Genomic DNA, 22135 nt, shown 5'->3' on the forward strand with positions numbered 1-22135 from the left:
TATTTTCTCTTCTATAATTTTTACCATTTACCACTAAATATATTCCGTAAGAGTTGTGTTCCTTTCATCCTTAAATAATAATTTTAAACTTAAACTTAGCAATAATATATTTAGTAAAAATAATTACCTTTTTAATGAGCCTTATATACTACTATATATTTGTACGAATTCCAAAAGGGAAAAGAAGGAGAGAAAGGAATTACTTAAAGCTTCCCACGCGCCATAACTGAGACGGGTTTTTAATTATCATTGAACATTCAACATTTGTAGTAATAAAAACATTACATGCGGCGTTGTCTCTGTCTATCACTCTATCTTGCCTGAATCTTTAGTCTTTGACTTCTCATTTTACTTCTTTTTCCCCATGTACAAGACTACAAGTCCTCAATTATTTCACCTACCACCTAAATCTTTTTACCATTTTTTTCATCATACTTTTAATAATTATATTTCTATCCATGAACAGCCATTATCCTCAAAATTATTTATTCAATCCTGTCTTTTTGTTGTAATTATTTTGCTCTCTTAATTTTCTTTGCACCCCCATTTGTTCTTCGTGCAAGAAGATGAAGTGGGTGTCTCCTAAAAGTGAAGGGAAAATGTTATTCAAGTCTAAATTGAAGTGGGTTGCTTTAGCTGGGCTAGTTCTATCTGCTCTTTCTCTTTTCACACACTTTCTTTTAGCTAAACATACTTATGGGATTATTTCTGAGTACCATTCTTCTGTTACAATCATCTCATGGAGGCCTAAATTCAAGAAATCAGATCTCTCCACTAATGTAATTTGCTTATACCCCTCCAAGATCTCATTTTTATAGCTTGTCTTGCTTTGATTTCTAACATTTTTTTAGCATCAAATTCCTGTTTTAGGCTGCTGCATTTGCTTACTTGAGTTAATGCTGATAATTTAGGGTTCCAATGTAATGTGCTTAAACCCCTCCAAGATCTCATCTTTAGAGCTTCTTGCTTTGGTTATCTTAGCTTCAAATCCTGTATTAGGCTGCTGCATTTGCTTACTTGAGTTAATGGTGCTAAATTTAGTTTCATGATACTTTTTTTTTAATTCTAAATTTCAGGTCTGTTAATGTAATGTAATGTGCTTAAACCCCTCAAAGATCTCACTTTAATAGATTCTTGATTTAATTTTCCCGCTTATTTTTTCTTAAAAAAACATCAAATGTCTATTTTTGACTGCTGCATTTTGCTTGTTTTAACTAGTTGTAATAAATCTAGTTTCATGTTACTCTGTTTTTTGGGTTCTAATGTTATGTAATGTGGTTAAACGCCTCCAAGATCTCATCTTTAGTTCTTCCTGTTTTCATTTTCGTACTTTTCTTTTTCTTTAAAAGTTCAAATATTTGTATTACACTGTTTCATTTGCTTGTTTGAGTGTTAGGTAATAAATTTAATTTCATGTTACTCTAGTTTTTAGGGAGTCTGCTAATGTATTGTAATGTGCTTAACTCTCTCCAAGATCTCATCTTTAGTTCTACCTGTTTTGATATTTTCCAATTTATTTTTCGTCAGAGACTTCGTATCTCTGTTTTGGACTGATGCATTTTGCTTGCTTGATCTAGTTGTAATAAATAAAGCTTCATGTTTCCCTGTTTACGAGTATTCTTGTTGGCTAATAATGGAATCCTTTTTCATGCAGAATCCATCTAACAGAAGGCTGTGGGCCCCAGTCAGGCGTCTTGAGTCTTTGCATCCTCATGCAAATCCAAGTGGAGATTATGCAGGTTAGATCTTTCTATTAGATGCCTCATAACTTTAATTAAAACCTGAAATGTAAAGATTAAGAAGTCAGTTAGATCAGAGAACTATTGCATTATATCTGCACATCTGTTTTGTACAAGATGTATGTAATCTTTTTCTGTTACCACAAGGAATGTGAACTTAATTTAGTAATTTACAGCATCTTCTGCTAACTGTAAACTCCATAAGTATTTTAACATATCTATAATCCATTCCGATAGTCTTTTCGAAGGGAGCCTTGTCGTAACTGGTGAAGTTGCTGCCATGTGACCAGGAGGTCACGGGTTCAAGCCGTGGAAACAGCCTCTTACAGAAATGCAGGGTAAGGTTGCGTACAATAGAACCTTGTGGTCCTGCCCTTTCCCGGACTCCGCGCATAGCGGGAGCTTTGTACACCGGGATGCCCTTTAGTCTTTTGAAATAAGCCTTGATATTTTTGTGGTGGAAGTTGTTGCATATGCTGCTGAGGCCATTCCTTGTCTGGTGCCAATCCAGATCTGATACCATGCCATCTTCACACTTTATTTTAAATAACCTCTAACGTGCGTTCTAGAATAAAGTAGTTGAACAATACGAACTAGTAACTTTTCTGCAGTGCTCTGTATTTTCTGATGCTTTTTCGACTTGTTACTATTTGTTTCAATCGTGATATTATTGCAGCTCCCGAAATGCAATCAACTGGATTCATCTTTGTCAAGATACGTGGGGGTTTCCATGAGATCAGGAATGCAGTAAGGATACCTCTGGCACATAATAGGCTTGATTTTAAATAGTCCAGTAATTTATTAGGCTTCCATTTGTTTGGTAGATTTCTGATGTTGTTGCTGTTTCGAGACTCCTCAACGCTACCCTGGTCATTCCAGAGATCCAATCAACCACAAGAAGCAAAGGAATAAGGTTCTGTCACTTTTATTAATTCAAGCAAATTAATGCAAAAATTGAATGATAGGATCAACTTTTTTCCCATAATGATGAGACATTTGTATATATCAAAAAAGATGAGACATTGACTCAGCTCTCAACCTTTTTTTTGTTCCCACAAAGATAATTTTACTGATAACCGCATTAAGAGTATGCAGGGCAGAGTGCACTGAATAGCCATTGCATATTATTGATCACAGCTCTCAACTTATGCAGTACACTTTAGGATATTAATGGGATGATAATCTATATCACATGCAACTGAGAAATGGCTAAACTGCCCGATCGATTCATTATACAGTTTGTTATTTTATTTTTGCAGCACTCAGTTCAAGAGTTTTCCCTACCTGTATAATGAGGATCAATTCATAGCAACATTAGCAAAGGATGTCCAAATCGTAAAAACCCTTCCAAAAAATCTGAAAGGAGCGAGGAGGAAAAAAGAAATTCCTTCATTTAAAGTTCCTCATGGGGCATCTCCATATTATTACCTGCACCACGTTCTCCCTATGTTGACTAAGCACTCTGTAGTTGAGCTTCTTGTTTCTAGTGGTGGATGCTTGCAGGTAACATCTATTACCTTTATTTCAAATAAAATGTCCTTTAATTTTACATGTTTTTAAAGATAAAAACACTAAATTATGATAGTTTTTTGCATTAAATTTTAGAAATGTGGATTATTTTGACAAGAAGTTTTACAAGGACACCCAATTCGATATAGTAGGAGAATTATATTTTTGATAGAGAGGTAGAATCATTTTCATCTCTATTACACAGGCTCTTTGACTGCAACAAAGTTAGACTTGAAACGGAAATATAATGGCGAATCTTTCCTTATCACCTGGCATCTACATATACGTGTACCTCTTGTATCTCCAGTACGTCTCATCTATATATCACTACTCAAAAGAGCAAGTAGTTGTCACATCTCTATAGAAGTATGGAACATAATGCTCCATTGGAAAGAGTGGTGTAATTTGTAGAAGGTTGAGTTCGATTTAAGAGAAGTGTAGTGTAAATATGTGTCTTCCATTAATCAGGAATGTTTTAGCTGTGGTTGGTGCAGCAAATTTGTTGTTGGAATGCTGCTTGACACTTTGTTGTTCTTTGGAATATCCAGTCCTATTTGTTCATCCTTCTTTTTGATGATCTATGCTTCCAGTTCTCATATTCATTCTAATCATAATGTTCTTCACATTTTGACTATCATGTTTTACTGTGTATGAGTCAGTCTATTCTGCCCCCACATCTTGTTGAGTATCAAAAGCTGAGATGCAGGGTTGCGTTTCATGCCTTACGGTTCAGAGAGGAGGTCCAAAATCTCGCTATTAAAATCTTGAATAGGTAACTTACTAGACCCTATTCCTCATGGAAATGAAGATTATGTTTCATTATGCTTATTTCGTGTGTTCTTACAGACTAAGAGCTTCAGGACAACCATTTATTGCCTATGATCCCGGGATGACTAGAGATGCTTTGGCATATTATGGCTGTGAAGAACTTTTTCAGGTATATTTCAAAATTTTGGAGCGTCAAATGGCAAATCAAGGTTTGGCTTTGTTTGTCGAGCATCTAACGCATGTTATGCCCATATATTTTTCCTCTAGGATGTACATACTGAACTCATCATGCACAGGCGTGCATGGATGATTAAACGAAGACTTCTGAAGGGGAATCTTTCTTCGGATTCAGCAGAAAACTATCGTAATGGCTTGTGTCCACTCATGCCTGAAGAGGTACGTTGCATCCTTGAGTTTAATATAAAATCTTTACACTAAATCTTGCATTTCCAAAAATGAGGACTTGTGACATGCTCCCTGGCAATAGCTTCACCCAATTTTTCTAATGCTTTTCATGTTAATCATCCCTTTTCATACGTTGAAGCTTGTCTATACTTTGTTGTGATGTGCAGCTAACATATTTATTAGAATTTGTTCTTTATGCCTCTGTTTGAACTCATTAAGTTAAGACATAGGAAAGTGTATTTTAAGAAACTTAATTCGAAATAATATATAGGTATATGTTGAGAAACTTTGTCTACCAGAAACAATCTCTCTACCTTCTCAAGGTAGGGGTAAAGTCTGCTTACACACTACCCTCCCCATACCCCACTTGTGGGATTATACTGCGCTTGTTGTTGTTGTATGTTGAGAAACTTTATTTAAAATAATATTTAATCAAGTGAATTTTCCAACAGGTTGGTATTCTCCTTCGAGCATATGGCTACTCATCCGACACTATCATTTATATATCTGGCGGTGAGGTCTTTGGTGGGTTGAAAAAGTTAATTCCACTGCATGCTATGTTCGAGAATGTTGTTGATAGGACATCCTTGAGCTCAACTATGGAGTGGGATAAAGTATATGGCCGGGAGACAAACCTTGTTGACGAATATTCAATGACTCCACCTTCGGCTAACCTAGACATGAGAACGAAGTCATGGAAGACTTCTGGTCCACGTCCTCGTCCATTACCACCGCCCCCCGCACGACCGAAGATGTACAATGTTGAAGGTTGGTGGGGTTGGGTAGCTGAGAGTGATAACGAGCCAGAAAGTACTATTGTGGAGTTGAGAACTAATGCTCATCAATTACTGTGGGAAGCAATTGACTATATGGTTTCCATAGAAGCAGATGCATTCATCACTGGATTTGACCGTGATGGTAAAGGAAACCCAAATCTTGCTAGTTTGGTTGCGGGACACAGATTTTATCAGTCTCCTGCATCTAGAACTTATGGTCTGGACAGGTAATGTATTCCAACGCAAACTTTGTTGTTGGTTGCTTATTCTCTCGCTCTGGTCCTGTCTTGTAATTTCCACTCCTTTTTTTTTTCCCATGTCTTCCTATTCTCTCCTTAATCAGGACCATGTGGTAAATGGGCTCAAAGTTGGTTCTCCCTCATGACTGAATACAACATCTTAACTACTTCAAAAATACATATTGGGTATTACATTTCAAAACTAAGTCATTTTTGTGGCCGACTTAGAACCCGTTTGGCCAAGCTGCCAAAAACTACTTATTTTTAAAAGTACTTTTGTTCAAAAGTGCTTTTTAACAAAAGTGCTTTTGCAAAGTAGTAGTTTGTGTTTGACCAATTCATTGAGTAGTACTTTTTGCAAGCAAATTGTGTTTGGCCAATCATTCCAAAAAGTACTTTTGAGTATCAAATTACGAAAAAGGACCGTAAATATGATAGCATTAAAAAGAGAAGAAACGTATAGTAAAAAGAGAAAAATGTTAAATTAATGAGGGATAATTTGAAAAATATAAATTTAATGTAAGTATATTTTTGTCTTGAATAAATTAATTTTCTGCAAGGATATTTTTGTCTTGAATAAATTAATTTTCTGCAAGGATATTTTTGTGTTGAATAAATTAATTTTCTGCTTATGCTTCTTGGAAGAAGCTAGAATTAGAATTTGTAGCTTCTCCTCAAAAACAGAAAAAACTACTACTTCTGTTGCTCAAGCACCTTTTCATTTTGGCCAAACATCTCTAATTATTCAAAAAGTATTTTTTTGACACAAAAAGTTCTTTTTTCTTCCCGGAAGCTTAGCCTAACAGGCTCTTACACTGTAGCTCAACCACAACCATTTGACTAAAGTCAGTGAGTTAAAGTGCAAAATGATGCAACTGAATGTGGATTAATCATTAACCTCTATTGTCCATGTTTCTTTTAATTATATAATAATCTATGATCATTCTTTTTCTTGTACTCAAGATACTAGGAGTATGCTAGTTAATTATACTGTAAACTTACATGGCTTTATTGGGTATTACATGTGAAACTAAGTTACTCTGTGGCTTGACTTACTCTGTAGCTGAACCTGCCACCCTTGCTTGAATTCAGTGGGATAAATTGCAAAATGATGGAATTGTATTTGGATCAATCATTGACCTCCGTCGTCCACGTTTCTTCAAATTTGTTATCTGTGGTCGTTTTTTTCTTGTACTCAAGATACTAGGATTATGCTAGTTCTAGTGAACCGCAGCTCTACATGGCTTTATTGACTCTAATTTCTTGTCCCATCGTACATTAAAATAAAGGTTGTATGCGTAACGGAAGATAGTGGTGATAAGACAGGGCAATATAAAACATGACTGGCACTAAGGTCTGTGTTAGTTGATCGTGTAGTTGCTTGTTGACCAATTTGTGTGTTTTTGCTGCTAATTTACCTGCATATCAAATTTGCCTTCACAATTTGGAGAATTTTGGATTGTAGCAGAAATAGGACTACCTAGATATTAGAACATGAACATATACTTATTAACAGGTTTGTTATTTCTTGTTATCTGAATTAATGCAGGAAGGAAATTGCAAAACTTTTTGAAGAGATTCGTGACAGTCTGTATCAACCCAACCGTACCTGGATAACATCACTGCACAAGCAATTAAGAAGAAGTTTAACAGATGGATTGTTGGAAGAATCCAAGAAATCCAAACCGCTGTCTTTTCTTTCATTTCCAGTTCCGGAATGTTCTTGCATGGTGGATGATTCTACCAAGAGACCGGTCAACGCTTCAAGTAGTCCTTTGCCACATTCTGAAATTCCGGTTTTTCTTGGACAAGTAGACCAATGCCCTGCTTGGATGAATGGCCCCACTTCTTCTCAGTTGAGGGAGGAAACTGAAGAGGACAACGAGAAAGATGATTCCGCCTCTTTAGGGCTGTTCTTTGGGCTGAGTAATGGTAATCAAGAAGGTGAAATTGGAGACGCGAGCAACAAAGAAGAAGCTCTAGTGGAGGATCAAGAAGAGCTTGAAGGGGGTGAAAGATGAGATTAGAAAATTAAGTTATCAGAAAAGGAAAGGACGACTTCGCTAACTGCATCGGATTCTTTTTAACAACACATGCAGAATAGGGAAGCTCGTACGACTTGAGGTAAGCTTAGCAAGACAAAAAGATGCTGCAACTGACATAACTGATTGTTGGAAATCCAATTTTGGCGGAGGGATAGTTGTAATTTAGGATGGCACTTGATATTTGATCAGGTGGCTAAAAAATGGCAGCATGTGGTATAAAGTATTTCACAATTGCGTAGAGCTAGTTAAGGGAGACGTTAAGCTCTATGCGCTGATAGTGAAGAATATTTACGCAATCCCTTCATTCAATGTTACAGTGGGAGAAAAAAAGTGAGTTGAAATATGCCCTGAAACACAGCCACAATTGAGATGGGGTCTTGTATGACTCAGAAGTTGCAACTAATCTGATGCTTATTGTTCACTCCAGAGTAGTTAGTACTAACTGGATGCACAGTTGTGCTGCCTTGTTTATTAGTAATTCTTGACCTAATCTAGAGTAGGATGAGAATAAAGATTGTAGTAAGTTTTTATTCATGATGTTCTTTTTGTACGACTTTTTTCAAGGTCCTATATCTTGGGACTTATTAGCATAGAACCATGTTATCCAATCAAATTTAGCGACTTTACCAGTTAATACACCCTTTCTAAGTTTTTTGTATTTTGTTCAAACTTAGCTGGAAATTAATAGTAGACAATGCATTCCATTATTCTACCCATAATGCGAGGGAAGCATAATAATAATATAAACAAATAAGCAGTGTAGAAATATTAACAGTGATATAGTACTAACCATATAAAAAAAAACTCATCTATTTGTTGAGCACATATATTTGAAAAGGGGGCTTGAGCTCCAGTTATGTATATACTATAAATAAGAGAAAGTAAATGACATTGGACAAGTTGGAAGTTAGAGATTACTATTCCATCCAATTTCAATTTGTGCCTTACTTTACTTTTTAATTTGTCTTAACAAAAAAGCCATCTTTCCATGTTTAGTACTCCCTCTATTAGCCCCTCGGTTTGATTGATCGAACATGGCATGGGCGTGACGAGGGATTTACATGATGGACCTCGACACGACCCTATGATGGCTGTTGCATCATGTTGGCAAGACTGCCCGATGTGGGCAAGTGTTGATGGGCATGGAATGTGGCATGACGACATGTGGCTTAGGTGCCAAGGCATGACAAGACCATGACAAGGTAAAGGCAACAGGTAGCAAAAGCATAGCAAGGGCTGCACACTGGCATGATGGGAAGGCATGGCACAAGTTGGCCTGTTGGCGCCAAAATGTGAAGGTTGCGCCCATGTGCCGTGCTCATGCATGCAGTTGGGCGGTTACTTAATTTTCAACAAAGTGGGCTATGTGGGTTTTGGGCGGTTGCCTTGTAAAATTCGAATTGATTCGAAATCCTTTGCAGTTGGGATGTCAACTGCTAGTTTAGGATAAGGCAGCATGTGCCAAACGTGTATCAAATTCGTGTGCCTATATATATGGGCATGACAGACTTGTCAAATGCAGTGAGTGTTGTTATCTTTTGGCTAACTGTTGTAAAACTGATTTCATGGTTCTTTGTAGCACGAGTTATAATAGAAAGTTGAGAAGTGATTCCTGTAACTATGTGCCTTGTCTGATTTTTATATGCCTTTAATATTATAAGTGTCAAACCAAAACGTGAGGGAAAAAGGAAGAAGGATGAGTCATTGTGTGTGTGACTGTCGTGCAGTGTCAAAACGAAAAGAATTGACCCTGTAACAACTGGTATCAGAGCAACGTGGGGAAGATCTTGGAATAACATGGCTGGAAATGTAGAACTTCGTGAAAGAATTCAGAAGTTGGAGGCGCTGGACAGAATAATTGATGACGCCTTGGATCTGGTGGATATTCTGACACAGATCCATGGCGTTAACACAGAACTTCAACACGTTCGTGAGAGTGTTGATACCCAACTGGTGGAATTGTAGGCTTTTCACGAAACTGCTGAAGAGCAATTGAAAAATTTACAGAAAGAAAATGAGAAACTTAAGACAGAAATTTAGATCCTTCGACGGGCTGTTGCAAATGTGTCCCAAGGAGGTGAAGAACACACCAAAATAAAGATTCCTGAGCCAAAGGCATTTGATGGCGTGAGAGGCGCCAAAGAACTGGAAAACTTCTTATGGGACTTGGAGCATTATTTCTCTACTGCTCACGTTTCAGAAAAGGACAAACTAACCATGGTGGTGTGATATTTTAGGGGAGATGCTGTGCTGTGGTGGTGTACAAAAAATGCAGACGATGAAATTACTGGTAGACCCAAGGTTGATACTTGGGAAAAACTTCATGACGCATTGAGGAACAAGTTCTTACCGAGCAACTCGTCTTGGGTTGCTAGGGATCGTTTGAAGCGGTTGAAACAGACCAGTTCTATTCAGGACTATGTGAAGGATTTCTCATCCTTGTTGTTGGACATCCAAAATATGTTCGACGAGGAAAATTGCATAATTTTATTTTCGGAATATAAGGATAGGCACAAAATAAAATTCATAGGCAGAAAGTAAAAGATCTACCTAGTGAATTGCAACATCGGACACATTGGTGGATTTTCGCTCAACCAGTCTAACTTCTGATCCTGCTCCTTCTTCTAAGCCTAAGAAAAAGAAGAAGAGTAAGGCCTGTAAGAAAGACAATAAGAAGCAAGAGGGAAATGACAAAGGCAAAGGAAAGATGGATGCTTCTTCGTAAAAAACAAACAGGCCAACATGTGGTGAAAAGGTTTGCTGGACATGTCAAAAACCTGGACATCATGCACGAAAATATCCCAATCAAGTAAAGATAAATGCTCTTTTTGCTGAAGAGGAGAAACAGGGAAAGGGACAGAAAGTTGCTGCTTATGTGAATTCGTTGCGATTATTTAACACATTGGCTTGCATAACTGTGGCGGATAATGAAGAAAATGCTGCCAATGAAGAAGTTGCATACGTGAATTCTACGGGGGATGATGTGTTTGATGCTTATTCCATGTTAATGTATGTGGATTTGAAAATTGGAAACAAAAGTATCGTGACCATGGTTGATACCGGAGTCACACACACCTTTGTTGCCTCCAGAATTGTTCAAGAGTATGGACTGCAAGTAACAAAGTGTCCGGCGAAGATGAATGTTGTAAACTCAAAGGCACAACCTGGTTATGGGATGTCGCTGGATTTCCCGATGATATTAGGCCATTGGTCTTGAAAGTTCAACATGACAATGTGCCATTGGATGATTTCAATGTGTTGTTGGGAATTGATTTTCTGAAAAAGAACAAAGTTGCTCCAATTCCTCATTTGGATAAACTTATGTTCACAGGGGAGGCAAACCTCGGATTTTTGAAAGGTATTCGACCTTACGGAGATGAAAGAAAGAACGTTGAAATAACTGCTTTGATTTCTTCTATTGCATTTGAGAAAGGCTTGAAGAGGGGTGAGGAAACATAACTCGCCGCACTCGTTGAAGTCAAGCTAGATGTGCAGATCAAGGTCCCAGACTGTGTTGCAGATTTGCTGAAGGGATTCAAAGATATGATGTCATCAGAATTGCCAAGGGAGTTACCCCCGAGGAGAAAAATTGATCAAAGGATTGAACTTATTCCTGGATCACTACCGCCTACGCGGCCTCCTTACCGCATGTCGTCTATGGAACTGACTGTATTGAGAAAGCAATTGTCTGAGTTGCTTGACGCTGGGTTGATTCAACTATCGAAGGCTCCATATGGTACTCCTGGTTTATTCTAGAAAAAGCAGGATGGTACGTTGCAGATGTGTGTTGACTATAGGGCGCTGAATAAAGTGACTGTCAAAAACAAGTACCCGCTCCCTTTGATTCAAGATCTGCTGTACATGCTCTCGAAGGCTAGTTATTTTACTAAGTTAGACCTAAAGTCAGGATTGAATAATGTTCTGTAATTTAATGAATAATGTTCTTTACGAGTAGCTTGATGACTTTGCAGTTGTTTATTTAGACGACATAGTCATCTATAGCCGGACCCTTGACGATCATTTGTCTCACTTATAAAAAATGTTGGAAAGACTTAGAGCATATCCACACTATGTCAAGATGGAGAAATGTGAATTTGCAAGTCACGAAATAAAGTTTCTAGGTTATTTGATCAGTGAAAACGAAGTGCAGATTCACCCAAAGAAGGTGCAAGCAATAGTTGATTGACAAGCACCAAGCATGATAAAGAAACTAAGATCATTTTTAGGCTTGTCAAATTATTCCTGAAAGTTTATTGCAGGCTATTCAAAAAGGGTTGCTCCTTTGACTGCCTTGCTAAAAAACAATGTCAAATGGGTTTGGTCGGATTCGTATGACAAGGCTTTCAATGCATTGAAGAAGGCCATTGCATCCGAACCATTCTTGAAGCTGGCAGATTTTGACCTTCCATTTGAAATACACAATGATGCTTAAAATTATGCTGTTGGCGGTGTGTTGCTCTAGGAGGATTAGTCGGTTACATTTGAAAGCAAAAAGTTAAACGCTGCAGAGCAACGTTATTCTGCACATGAGAAAGAGATGGTTGCAATAATTCATTGTATTCAAGTTTAAAGAGTCTATTTGCTGGGAACAAAATTCGTGGTGCGAACGGACAACGTGGCTAATGCATACTTCAAAACTCAATAGAAATTGAATCCAAAGCAGGCCCTGTGTCAAGAGGTCTTGGCTGAATATGACTTCATGTGGGTACACAAACCTGGAAAACAAAATCAGGTGGCCGATGCACTGAGTCGCAAAGAGGTATTTGCTACAACTTATTCGCTCACTCGAATTGAATTTGAGTTTTTGGATACAGTCAAGTTATGTGCTGCGAATGATCCATTATATGTGAAACTAATGGATCTAGTGAAAGGCAGTACAATTAGGCGGTATTGGATCTAGGATGATCTGCTACACTTTAGGGGGGAGAGATTGCGATTCCTCAAGGTGTTGGATTGCGTCGTTCACTTCTAAAGGAAACACATAATACTCCTTACGTTGGTCATCCGAGTGTTGAAAGGATGTTTGCGTTGCTGTCTAGAAATTATTCTTGGCTGAAAATGGAAGATGGCATTGAGACCTATGTGAAAACTTGTCTAGTATGCCAACTTGACAAGACTGAAAGAAGAGAGAAACTGGTTTGCTGTAGCCTCTATCGGTTTCGGAGTGTCCGTGGGCTTCCGTTTCTATGGAATTTATCAGCGGACTTCCAAAAGTTGATGGCAAAACATCAATTATGGTGGTGGTAGACAAGGTTCTCAAAGTATGGGATTTTTGTTGCTGCTCCAACCATTTGTTTTTCTGAGGTAGCTGCCGAGTTATTCTAAAAGTATGTTGTGAAACACTTTGGGGCTCTAAGGGATATTGTGAGTGATCAGGATCCGAGATTTATAGGCCGATTTTGGACTGCCTTGTTCAAATTCATGGGGACTAATTTTAAATTCTTTACTGCAAATCACTCGCAAACCGATAGGTAGACCGAACGTATCAATCATCTACTTGATGAGTACTTGAGTTATTATGTGATTGCTAACCAATGAAACTGGGTTGAGTAATTAGACAATACACAATTTTTCTACAACTTGCACAAATCTTCGGCAACTAAAATGAGTCCTTTTGAGATAGTGTTGGGAAGACAACCTGACACATCGTTGAAAGTTGCTCAGATGAAATCAAGGGACAAGTGTCCTACTGCTTATAGATATGCTCGCAAAAAGCAAGAGTTGCTGGTTGAGGCGCAAGACAACTTGAGAAGAGCGACTAAAAAGATGAAGAAGTATGTCGACAGAAACATGCAGACTTTGGAATTCAATGTTGGAGATAAGGTGTTGTTGAAGCTTACTCTGCAGATTTGGAAGAAAATCAGTAGCAAGACGTGTCATAATGGGAAGATTCCAAAGTATGACGGCCCATTTGAAGTTGTAAAGAAGGTGGGTGAAGTATGATACCGGTTGAATCTGCCGGAATGTCTCAAAATGCACCCAACTTTTCATGTGAGTTTCCTGAAACTGTTTCATGAAGATGCTGAGGATCCAACAAGGGTGGTGTCAAAATGTGCTCCTCCAGTAGAGCGTAACCAATATGACGAGACTATTGAGAGAATTTTGGATCAACATATGCTGGTCAAAGCAAAAATGAACATACAGATAGAGTTCTTGGTTCAATGGACAGGGAAACAAGAGTGTGATGCAACTTGGGAGAAAGGGTCATCTCTATGGCAATTTAAAGATCAAATCAAGGCATGTATGGATTTTGCGATGGTTCGAGGGCATGAGTATATTCATATGATGTATTGTGACTTGTGTGTATCGCCGGTTTCGATTTTCGGGTGATTCGGTATTGATTTGGAAGAATAATTCTCATCCTAGAAGCTTTTAGTTGGAAGAGTTGACCAAGTTTGACTTTTGTGTATTTGACCCCAGATCAAAGTTTTGATGGTTCCGTTAGGTCCGGATGGTGCTTTTGGACTTGGGTATATTCCGGATTTGCATTTGGATATTTCTAGAAGGTTTCGGCACTATTTGGCGAACGTTGACAATTTGAAGATTTGGAAAGTTCATAGGTTTGAATGAGAGTTGACTTCGATGTTATTGGGTTCGAATTATTATTCTGAGAGTTGGAATAGGTTCGATATGTCATTTGTAACTTGTATGCAAGATTTGGGTTCTTTCCGGATTGATTGGGCTTGATTCGGATGCTTGGTTCGAAGTTTGAAGTTTATGAACTTAAGAGATTGATCTTGATCGATGATTCATGGTTTTGATGTTTTTATGTAGGATTTAAGGCCTTGAATATGTCCGCATTATATTTTGGGACTTATTGGTATGTTCATATGGGGTTCCGAGGGGCTCGAGTGAGTTTCAGATAGGTTTGGGTTGTGTTGTGCTCGTTTTTGATGTTTTGACATTGCTCTTTAAGCATAAATGGTAACACATAAGCAAATAAGCTCCAATTTATATTTTTATTGAAGCTTTAGATCCGTATCTTAATTACAGGTCCATAACAAAAAGAATCGTCGAATTTGGGCATCGTATCAGGGAGTTATGCTCATTTTAGCGTCGGAGAAGAGAGCTGGTGATGGTGCTTCGCAGATGCGACGTTGGGTCTGCATCTGTGACCCTGTAGGTGTGAAACTTGGTCCGCAAAAGAGGAAATGACAGCTAGAAATGCGCAGGTGTGACCTTTTGGGCTCAAAAGCGGAAATGCCAATGTATAAAAAAAATCAGACTGTGTTCTTTTGGTATTTTGAGCATTTCTTGAGTTCTAGAGATCCGATTGAGGTGAATTTCACGGAGTTCTTCTTGTATTTTCATGAGGTTCAGTATCTAATCTCAATTTTTGTATTTTAACATGATTCCATGAGTTCATTTGTGAATTAATCCATATTTTGATTGGAGAATTAGGGTTTTTTATCAAAAACATTTTTAAAGAGAATAATTGGGTTTTGAACATCGATTCAGAGTCAGAATTGGATGAAATTAGTTTGTTTAGACTTGTAATTGAATGGTTTATCATAATTTATGAGTTTTATCGGGTTCAGAGGTGTGGGTCCGGGTTGACATTTTGGGTTGACTTTGAGTTTTGATTAAAGATTCAACCTTTATCGATTGGGTTTGTTTCCTTTGGCATTATTTGATATTTTTGAGTTGCTTTTGGCTAGTTTCGAGCCTTTATGTAACGACTAGACCGGTTACTTTGGCTAGCGCATCGCTCGACCGTTTAAGGCCTTGAGTAGCTTCACTTCATGTATATGACTCATACGTGGGGTCGGAATTAGATTTCGGGAAGTTCGGAGTTGATTCGGGTGAAAAATTCTCAATTCGGAAGCTTTAAGTTGGAAGAGTTGACTAAGGTTTGAATTTTGCGTAAACGACCTAGGAATTGGGATTTTAAGGTTCCAATAGGTTCGTATGATGATGTCGGACTTGGGCGTCTGTTCGGGTTAAGTATCGAGTGGTCCGGGAGAATTTCGACGCGTATTATGGAAAGTTGGCATTTTGAAAGTTTAAGAATTTCCTAAGATTGGTTTGAAGTGGACTTTGGCATTATATATGTCCGTTTGGGATTTCAAGCCTTGGAATGTGTTCGTATCATGATTTGTGACTTGTACGTGAAATTTGGCGTCATTCCGAAATGTTTAAGTATGATTCAAACGCGTTCATGGAAAATTGGTGGAATTTTGGGATTTTGAAGAAAAACATAGAATTGGTATTTTTAGATTTTAATCACGAAATTGGACATGGAATTAGAAATATATTATATATTTGAGTTCGTGGTATTATGAGTAATGTTTATCTTTGAAAATATTCGGAATCTGGGCACGTTGGCCCGATGGTTGACTTTTTTGACTTTTCGAGCGAAGTTGGGAATTGTCATAAATTGATTAATTATGAGTATTAGAGTATATTGTTTTATTGGTTTGCTCGTTATTTGACTAGTTTCGGATCGATTTGCATCAATTTGAGGTGTTAGAGAGGCGTTGGAGCCAGTTATAGAACTTCGGAGCGAGGTAAGTCTCCTGTCTAACCTTGTAGGGGAAATTTACCCCGTAGGTGTTATATTTCTTATGTGCTACATGTTGTGGGAGCTACACACGTATGAGGTGATAAGTGTCCATGCGTATGCTAGGATTTCTAATCATGTTCGAATAGACTTAGACTCACGTCATGCTTAAATTGTACTATTTGAGTTATTCGTTCCTATTTATATGCTTTAATTTACATTTAGCATGAGACTAGACTCGTGTAGAGTATCAGACTTGCTATTTTAGATACATGACGGGCTACTTTATTAGCCATAGAAATTGTACTTCCCTTACGGATTTCTCCCGCGTTGTGCGTACTCATCAGAAAGTTTTCCTTGAATCTCATAACTCACACGTATATTCATGAGTGGGGTCAAAGACTCGTAAAAGCTTCATATTCTAATGGGATCGGGACGAACGCCTTAGCAACACTCTTATGGGATTGGTCCATTCTCCTCAACAATATCATGTATCACACTCTTATGGATCGGGCCGTTCGCCTCGACTGGATATTATAACACACTCTTATGCGATCAGGCCATTCGCCTCGGCAAGATATTACAACACACTCTTTTGGGATTGGGCCGTTTGCCTTGGCAGTATCATGTATCACACTCTTGTGGGATCGGGACGTTCGCCTCGGCATGATATTATAACACACTCTTATGGGATCGGGCCGTTCACCTCGGTAGTTCTATAGAACACTCTTATGGGATCGGGCCGCTCAACTCGGTAGAATCATGAAATAATTGATAAGGAGTCCGCATACTCATGAGTTTCCTGACTTGAGATGTGACCGCTGATTTGGTATTGACCATTACGTATTCCATTTGAGGAGGTATCCTATAATTGAGGACTTTGTGTTCTTTGTCAGCTGTAGACCATATTAGTTGCCTATATTTGTACTTATTGTTTACTTACCATGTTTCATACTTGTCTACTTTATTATATTTGATTTACTGGACCACTAGTAAGTGTCAATATTGATCCCTCGTCATTACCATTTCGGGGTTAGGCTAGATACTTATTAGGTACGTGTTGATTTACATACTCATGCTGCACTTCTGCACTAAATGTGCAGGATCTGGTAGGTTCATTTGGTGGTCATTTGGGCGCGTAGGCGCAGCTGCCGAGGGGACTTTATTCTAGACATATGTTCTATTATTATTGTATTTCCTAGTAGATGCTCATGCACTTATGACACTGGATTTTGGGATATTCTAGTTGCTGTTTATGGAATTGCACAATATTTTATTCTTATATCTTACTATATATGTACTTATGATTTCAAAGTAATAAAATAAACAATTATTTAGATGTTTCACTATTGGCTTGCCTAACGGCGACGTTGGGCGCCATCACAACCTATAGTGGATTTTGGGTCGTGACAGCTTGGTATCAGAGCACTAGGTTCATTTAGGTCTTACGAGTCATGAGCAAGTCTAGTAGAGTCTTGCAGATCGGTACATAGACGTCTGTACTTATCTTCTAGAGGCTACATGGCTGTTAGGAGAACTTCCCTTCCTTGATTCTTCATCATGTGATTTGATTTTGTTGAAGCTTATGCCTTCGGTTACTTCTTACTCATTTGTACGTGACGTTAGGCATTTGTTATCAGTTGAGCACCGATGAGTGGTGAAGATGCTACAGATGCAGTGCAGGATTTGTTTTCCCTGAGAATGTGGGCGGAACATTATCGTCGCCTTGTGGAGGAGTATTTTGTCATTTCAACCCGGTGTCGGTGTTGCCTACGGTCGAGATGGATATTTCCAAATTTGGTGGAATTTCCTGTTAATATTATGGTGTCACCGTCCTTGATTGAATGCATTGAGACTCATCGACATGTTAGTCTTCATTTGGTTTCCTCTAAGCACGGTGTTGTGAGATGGAACCTGAGAGGAAGTTATTAGTGATGGCTGTGTATTGTGACTTCAGGATCAAATAAGCGTTTCCAGTGTTGATGGTTTGAGGGCGATGATCTCTTAGGTGGTTTCTGTGCTTAGAAGTTTTGAATGTGGTGAGAAAGGCTTGATTCGAATATAGGAAACATGTGAGTATTCGATTATTGTTTTGGATGCAATACGACTTTGAGTTTCAAACACATTGTTGGACCTTCGGGTGATGTTAATGAATGAAAGGATTCTTACGACTAGCAAATCAGTGTGGACCCAAGGAGATTAATTGATTTCATGATGGATGTAACTATAACAATGATGTTGGAAGAGGTCGATATGAGGTTACACAGGTGGGCTATCTCTAGTGAGCAGGTTAGTAGTTGCGTGGTTTTGAGGAGGTTCCTACGAAGAGTTCTACTTTCTGCCAATATAGGATGGATGTATTGCGATGTGAGCTTGAATCAATCGAAGAAGACGCTTTGAACACTAGGAGATTGAGCATGCGATGATGACTGATAATTCAGGATGTGTTATGATTGGTGCAACAAGAGCTTGCGAGAGGTTGGCCGAGTAACTGTGTGGGATCATGGTAAATGGGAAGAAGAAGTCATTGTGGAGTCTGGATCTATGTGATTGTAGAGTAAAGCTAAGTGGGGGAGTCCACCGTCTACAATTGAGTAATGTGGTTGTGTGCCTGTGCAATGTTTGATCATCGGTACACCGTTGGATCAATAGAAACTAAGGGAAGAGAACATCAGTGGTAATTCGAGCAAGGGATTTTATGGGTTGTGCTATACATTTCACCTTATTGATTCATGTGCAAATGTTGGGGATGACTCAGAATTTATGCTTCTTGTGGATGTGATGTACAACGAAAAGAATTCATCCGGTTTCTTCTTTGGGAATGCTCATATGCTAACAGAGCACTATAGTTTGGTTATATATTCAAGACCAGGTCAGAGTGGGTGACTCTCAACAATGGTTCTAGTGGGTTCAAGAAGTTAAGTGCGGTGTTCAAGGATTTTTGGTTCGTTATGTGGTTGAGGATTCAGTTTTTTTGGCAGAGTGTGATGGGTACTTGGAGAATTTCTATGTTATCATCGGGTATGCGGTGCGGTGTTAGGAAGATGGAAAGAAAATAGTTTCGGATTCGCAGGAGGTCTTCCAGAATGGGTGTATCAGTTGGAGATACTATTGAGTGCACAAGGAGGGTATGAGACGACTTATGGGTATTGAGACGAGGCGGTCTTGTGATTTTGGTCACTCGAGATGAGTGTTGTTTGAGGTCCATTAAGTGTTTGAAAAGAACTATTATTTCAAAAGGCAAGTCAAGAGTAAATTGGAAGAAGTCGAGTCAGTTAGTAATGGTTTGAATCAACGTGGTTATGGAAATGATCGGTTCCTTCGGTGTGTTAAGCTATGCAGGTGATTCGTGATTGTATATGCGGGCTTGACATCCGTCTTGATTCGATTGATTTGGAGGTATTTGATTCTGATGGCTTGGTTATGTGTGAATGGATCCCGGAAGAGTTATGGCGGTTTAGACCTCGACTTGAGGTTTGCATTTTCTACGGTTATGGGAAGTTGGTTATGGGTGGCGATGCTTCTGCTGAGATGAGTTAAGTGAAAGGTTTTGAGCCGATGAAGTGTTAACTTTACTGACGGTTCAGGAGATTATGATGAAATTCTTGTACTCTCGAGTAGCAGCATGATATCTGCAGTGAGAGGTATGGAGATTGGAAGTTGAGAATAAGGGTTGCGGTTCGGTTTTTCTAAGAATGTCACGAGCTCGAAGGAGCAGGGGAGGATTTCAGATTTTCGGAGTATGGTTGCACTATTTTCGGGCAGCCTGAAGATGGTCTGTTTGTGGAAGAGGTGTTGGGTATTGAAATGCGGATGCTTGGCTAGCACTATAGAAATAGCACGGTTGATGGCCATTAAAGTTTAGATTTTACTACCTGGTGCGTAAGGTTGTGAGAGTATATCCCACGGGAAGATCATATAAGTGTGACGTGTTAGTCATTCGATTGTTAGAGATTAAATTAGCTAGGGAGATTTTGGTACTGTCATTGATGGGAAAGGTTATGACTTAGAGGCGCTCTATTTCTCGGTTGCAGACTGTGGAAGTTTGTTCCAGATTTGATGGTTGATCGTATGTGTCATACATATGGTCATTGTGGATTTTTGAAAGGTGATTGGCTCAGTATGGGATGATCGGAATCGGCTTGAGGTCAGTTAGTATATCTAATGTGAGTATATGCTTTATATCCAGTCGGATGTGTTCATTTAGCATAGCATTGCTTATGGAGGAGTCTTTGGGCGTTGGATGTTATTTATGTCGTCAGCTATTCTATGTAATACTCTATTATGCCACGTGGGTTGTGAGACAACTTGATTATTCACACGTGTATTGTGACCCCATGTAGCATGTGGAGTTATATGAGCAAGATGTCTCTTGTGATGCAGGTCGTTATGGTACCTTAGTCGTGCTTGGCATTTTGTAGCGCATGACGCTATCTGTCTCCCCAGGGTTGTATTTATGCACTTGGCGTCCTTGTGGTCGATATTCAGATATTTTGTAGGTATGAGCATTATGGCTTGATGTGTATTTAATTATTTATTGTTATGTGTGGATCGGGTGGCACGCCGCCACGGGTATGTTGTTTGGATCGGGTTGTATGCCGCAACACTGTCATATTTGGATCGGGTTGCATGCCGTAACAATGACATGTTCGGTACAGTTCTTTATATTTATTTGTGTTCCTTGTTTCTTATTCTCTAAGGTAGGTTCATATCATCTAATTGGCCATTTTATTCGTTACGCGGACTGGATAGTTCTTTGACAGAGTTCGTTCTTCCTTATGGGTCATATTTGAGTTATGGCTTGCTGGCGCATTGATGGTCCCGTATGACATTTTAGACAGTGTTTGAGGTGGATTATTTCCCAAGCAGCCGGTACCGGGTGAGACGAGGTTATTGGACTTGAGATCAGTGCGATCAGATTTATCTAAGGTATATTAAAGAGGAAATGTCACTATTTAGTTCAGAATGAGGTAATGGTTATGGTCAAGCGGAGAGACTCCACGATTTATTGATTTGGCAGATGGTTATGAGCTTCTACGGGTCGCTTTCATCGTTGAAGTATTGCGAGCATTGGATCAGGGCTTATTCTCGTTATGAGGTATACTACGGACATCAAGTTAGTGAATTTGCAACTATTGTGGTTGGAGGATGTTATTATGGGCATACGAATTATGCGGTGCATTGTGTTGTTTCAGCATAGGTGCATGATCATATTTGGTACAACGTGTTGAGATTGATACGGCATTCGTATGTTAATATCATGTCTCATAGAGCATTCCGGATGTTGGAATTTGGTTCTTAGGCTTGTGGGCTAAGGTAAAAGGAAGGATCTTTATTCTGGCTTGAGCTAATATGCTAATGTGGATTGTGGTGGCACGGGCAGGTGCACGAGGTGTTAAACAACGATTTCGAGGACGAATTTATGTTTAAGTGGGGGATGTTGTAACGACCCAACGGTCATTTTGATCTCTAGTGCGTCGCTCAATGGTTTAAGGACTTGAGTTGCTTCATTTCATGTATTATGACTTGCACGTGGGGTCGGAATTGGATTTCGGGAAGTACGAAGTTGATTCGGATGGAAAATTCTCAATTTGGAAGCTTTAAGTTGGAAGAGTTGACCAAGGTTTGACTTTTAAGTAAATGACATCGGAATCGGGATTTTAAGATTCCAATAGGTCTGTATGATAATTTCGGACTTGGACGTGTGTTCGAGTTGAGTATCGGGTGGTCCGGGAGAATTTCGATGCGTATTATGGAAAGTTAGCATTTTGAAAGTTTAAGAATTTCGTAAGTTTGGTTTGAAGTGGACTTTGGCGTTATAGATGTCCGTTGGAATTCTGAGCCTTGGAATAGGTTCGTATCGTAATTTGTGACTTGTACGCGAAATTTGGAGTCATTCCGGAAGGTTTAAGTATGATTCGGACGCGTTTGTCGAAGTTTGAATGTTTGAAAGTTGGAAGAAGGATTTTGATCGTCGATTCGTGATTTAGATGTTATTGGTGGAGTTTTGAGCCTTTGGATAAGTTTGGATAAGGTATTGAGACTAGTTGGTGTAATTGGATAGGGTTTCGGGGGCCTCAGGTGTGTTTCAGAATAGTTTCAGACAAATTCTCCTTGTTTTGTCACTGCCGGTTTCTGGTGTGTTTGGTGTGCA

The 22135-nt window shown here is 38.9% G+C and overlaps 1 protein-coding gene across 1 annotated transcript; it reads left to right on the forward strand.

The window, feature by feature from the left end:
• Nucleotides 1-327: 327 nt before the first annotated feature.
• Nucleotides 328-8139, forward strand: LOC104109928 (O-fucosyltransferase 27). The gene is made up of 10 exons (XM_009619321.4): nt 328-779; nt 1655-1739; nt 2416-2486; nt 2564-2652; nt 2999-3242; nt 3908-4020; nt 4095-4185; nt 4284-4412; nt 4874-5424; nt 6986-8139. The coding sequence occupies exons 1-10, from the start codon at nt 567-569 to the stop codon at nt 7455-7457; spliced, it is 2058 nt and encodes a 685-aa protein (XP_009617616.1). The 5' UTR covers nt 328-566; the 3' UTR covers nt 7458-8139.
• Nucleotides 8140-22135: the final 13996 nt, after the last annotated feature.

The sequence above is a fragment of the Nicotiana tomentosiformis genome, chromosome 9 (genome assembly GCF_000390325.3).
Source record: "Nicotiana tomentosiformis chromosome 9, ASM39032v3, whole genome shotgun sequence".
Classification (NCBI taxonomy): domain Eukaryota; kingdom Viridiplantae; phylum Streptophyta; class Magnoliopsida; order Solanales; family Solanaceae; genus Nicotiana; species Nicotiana tomentosiformis.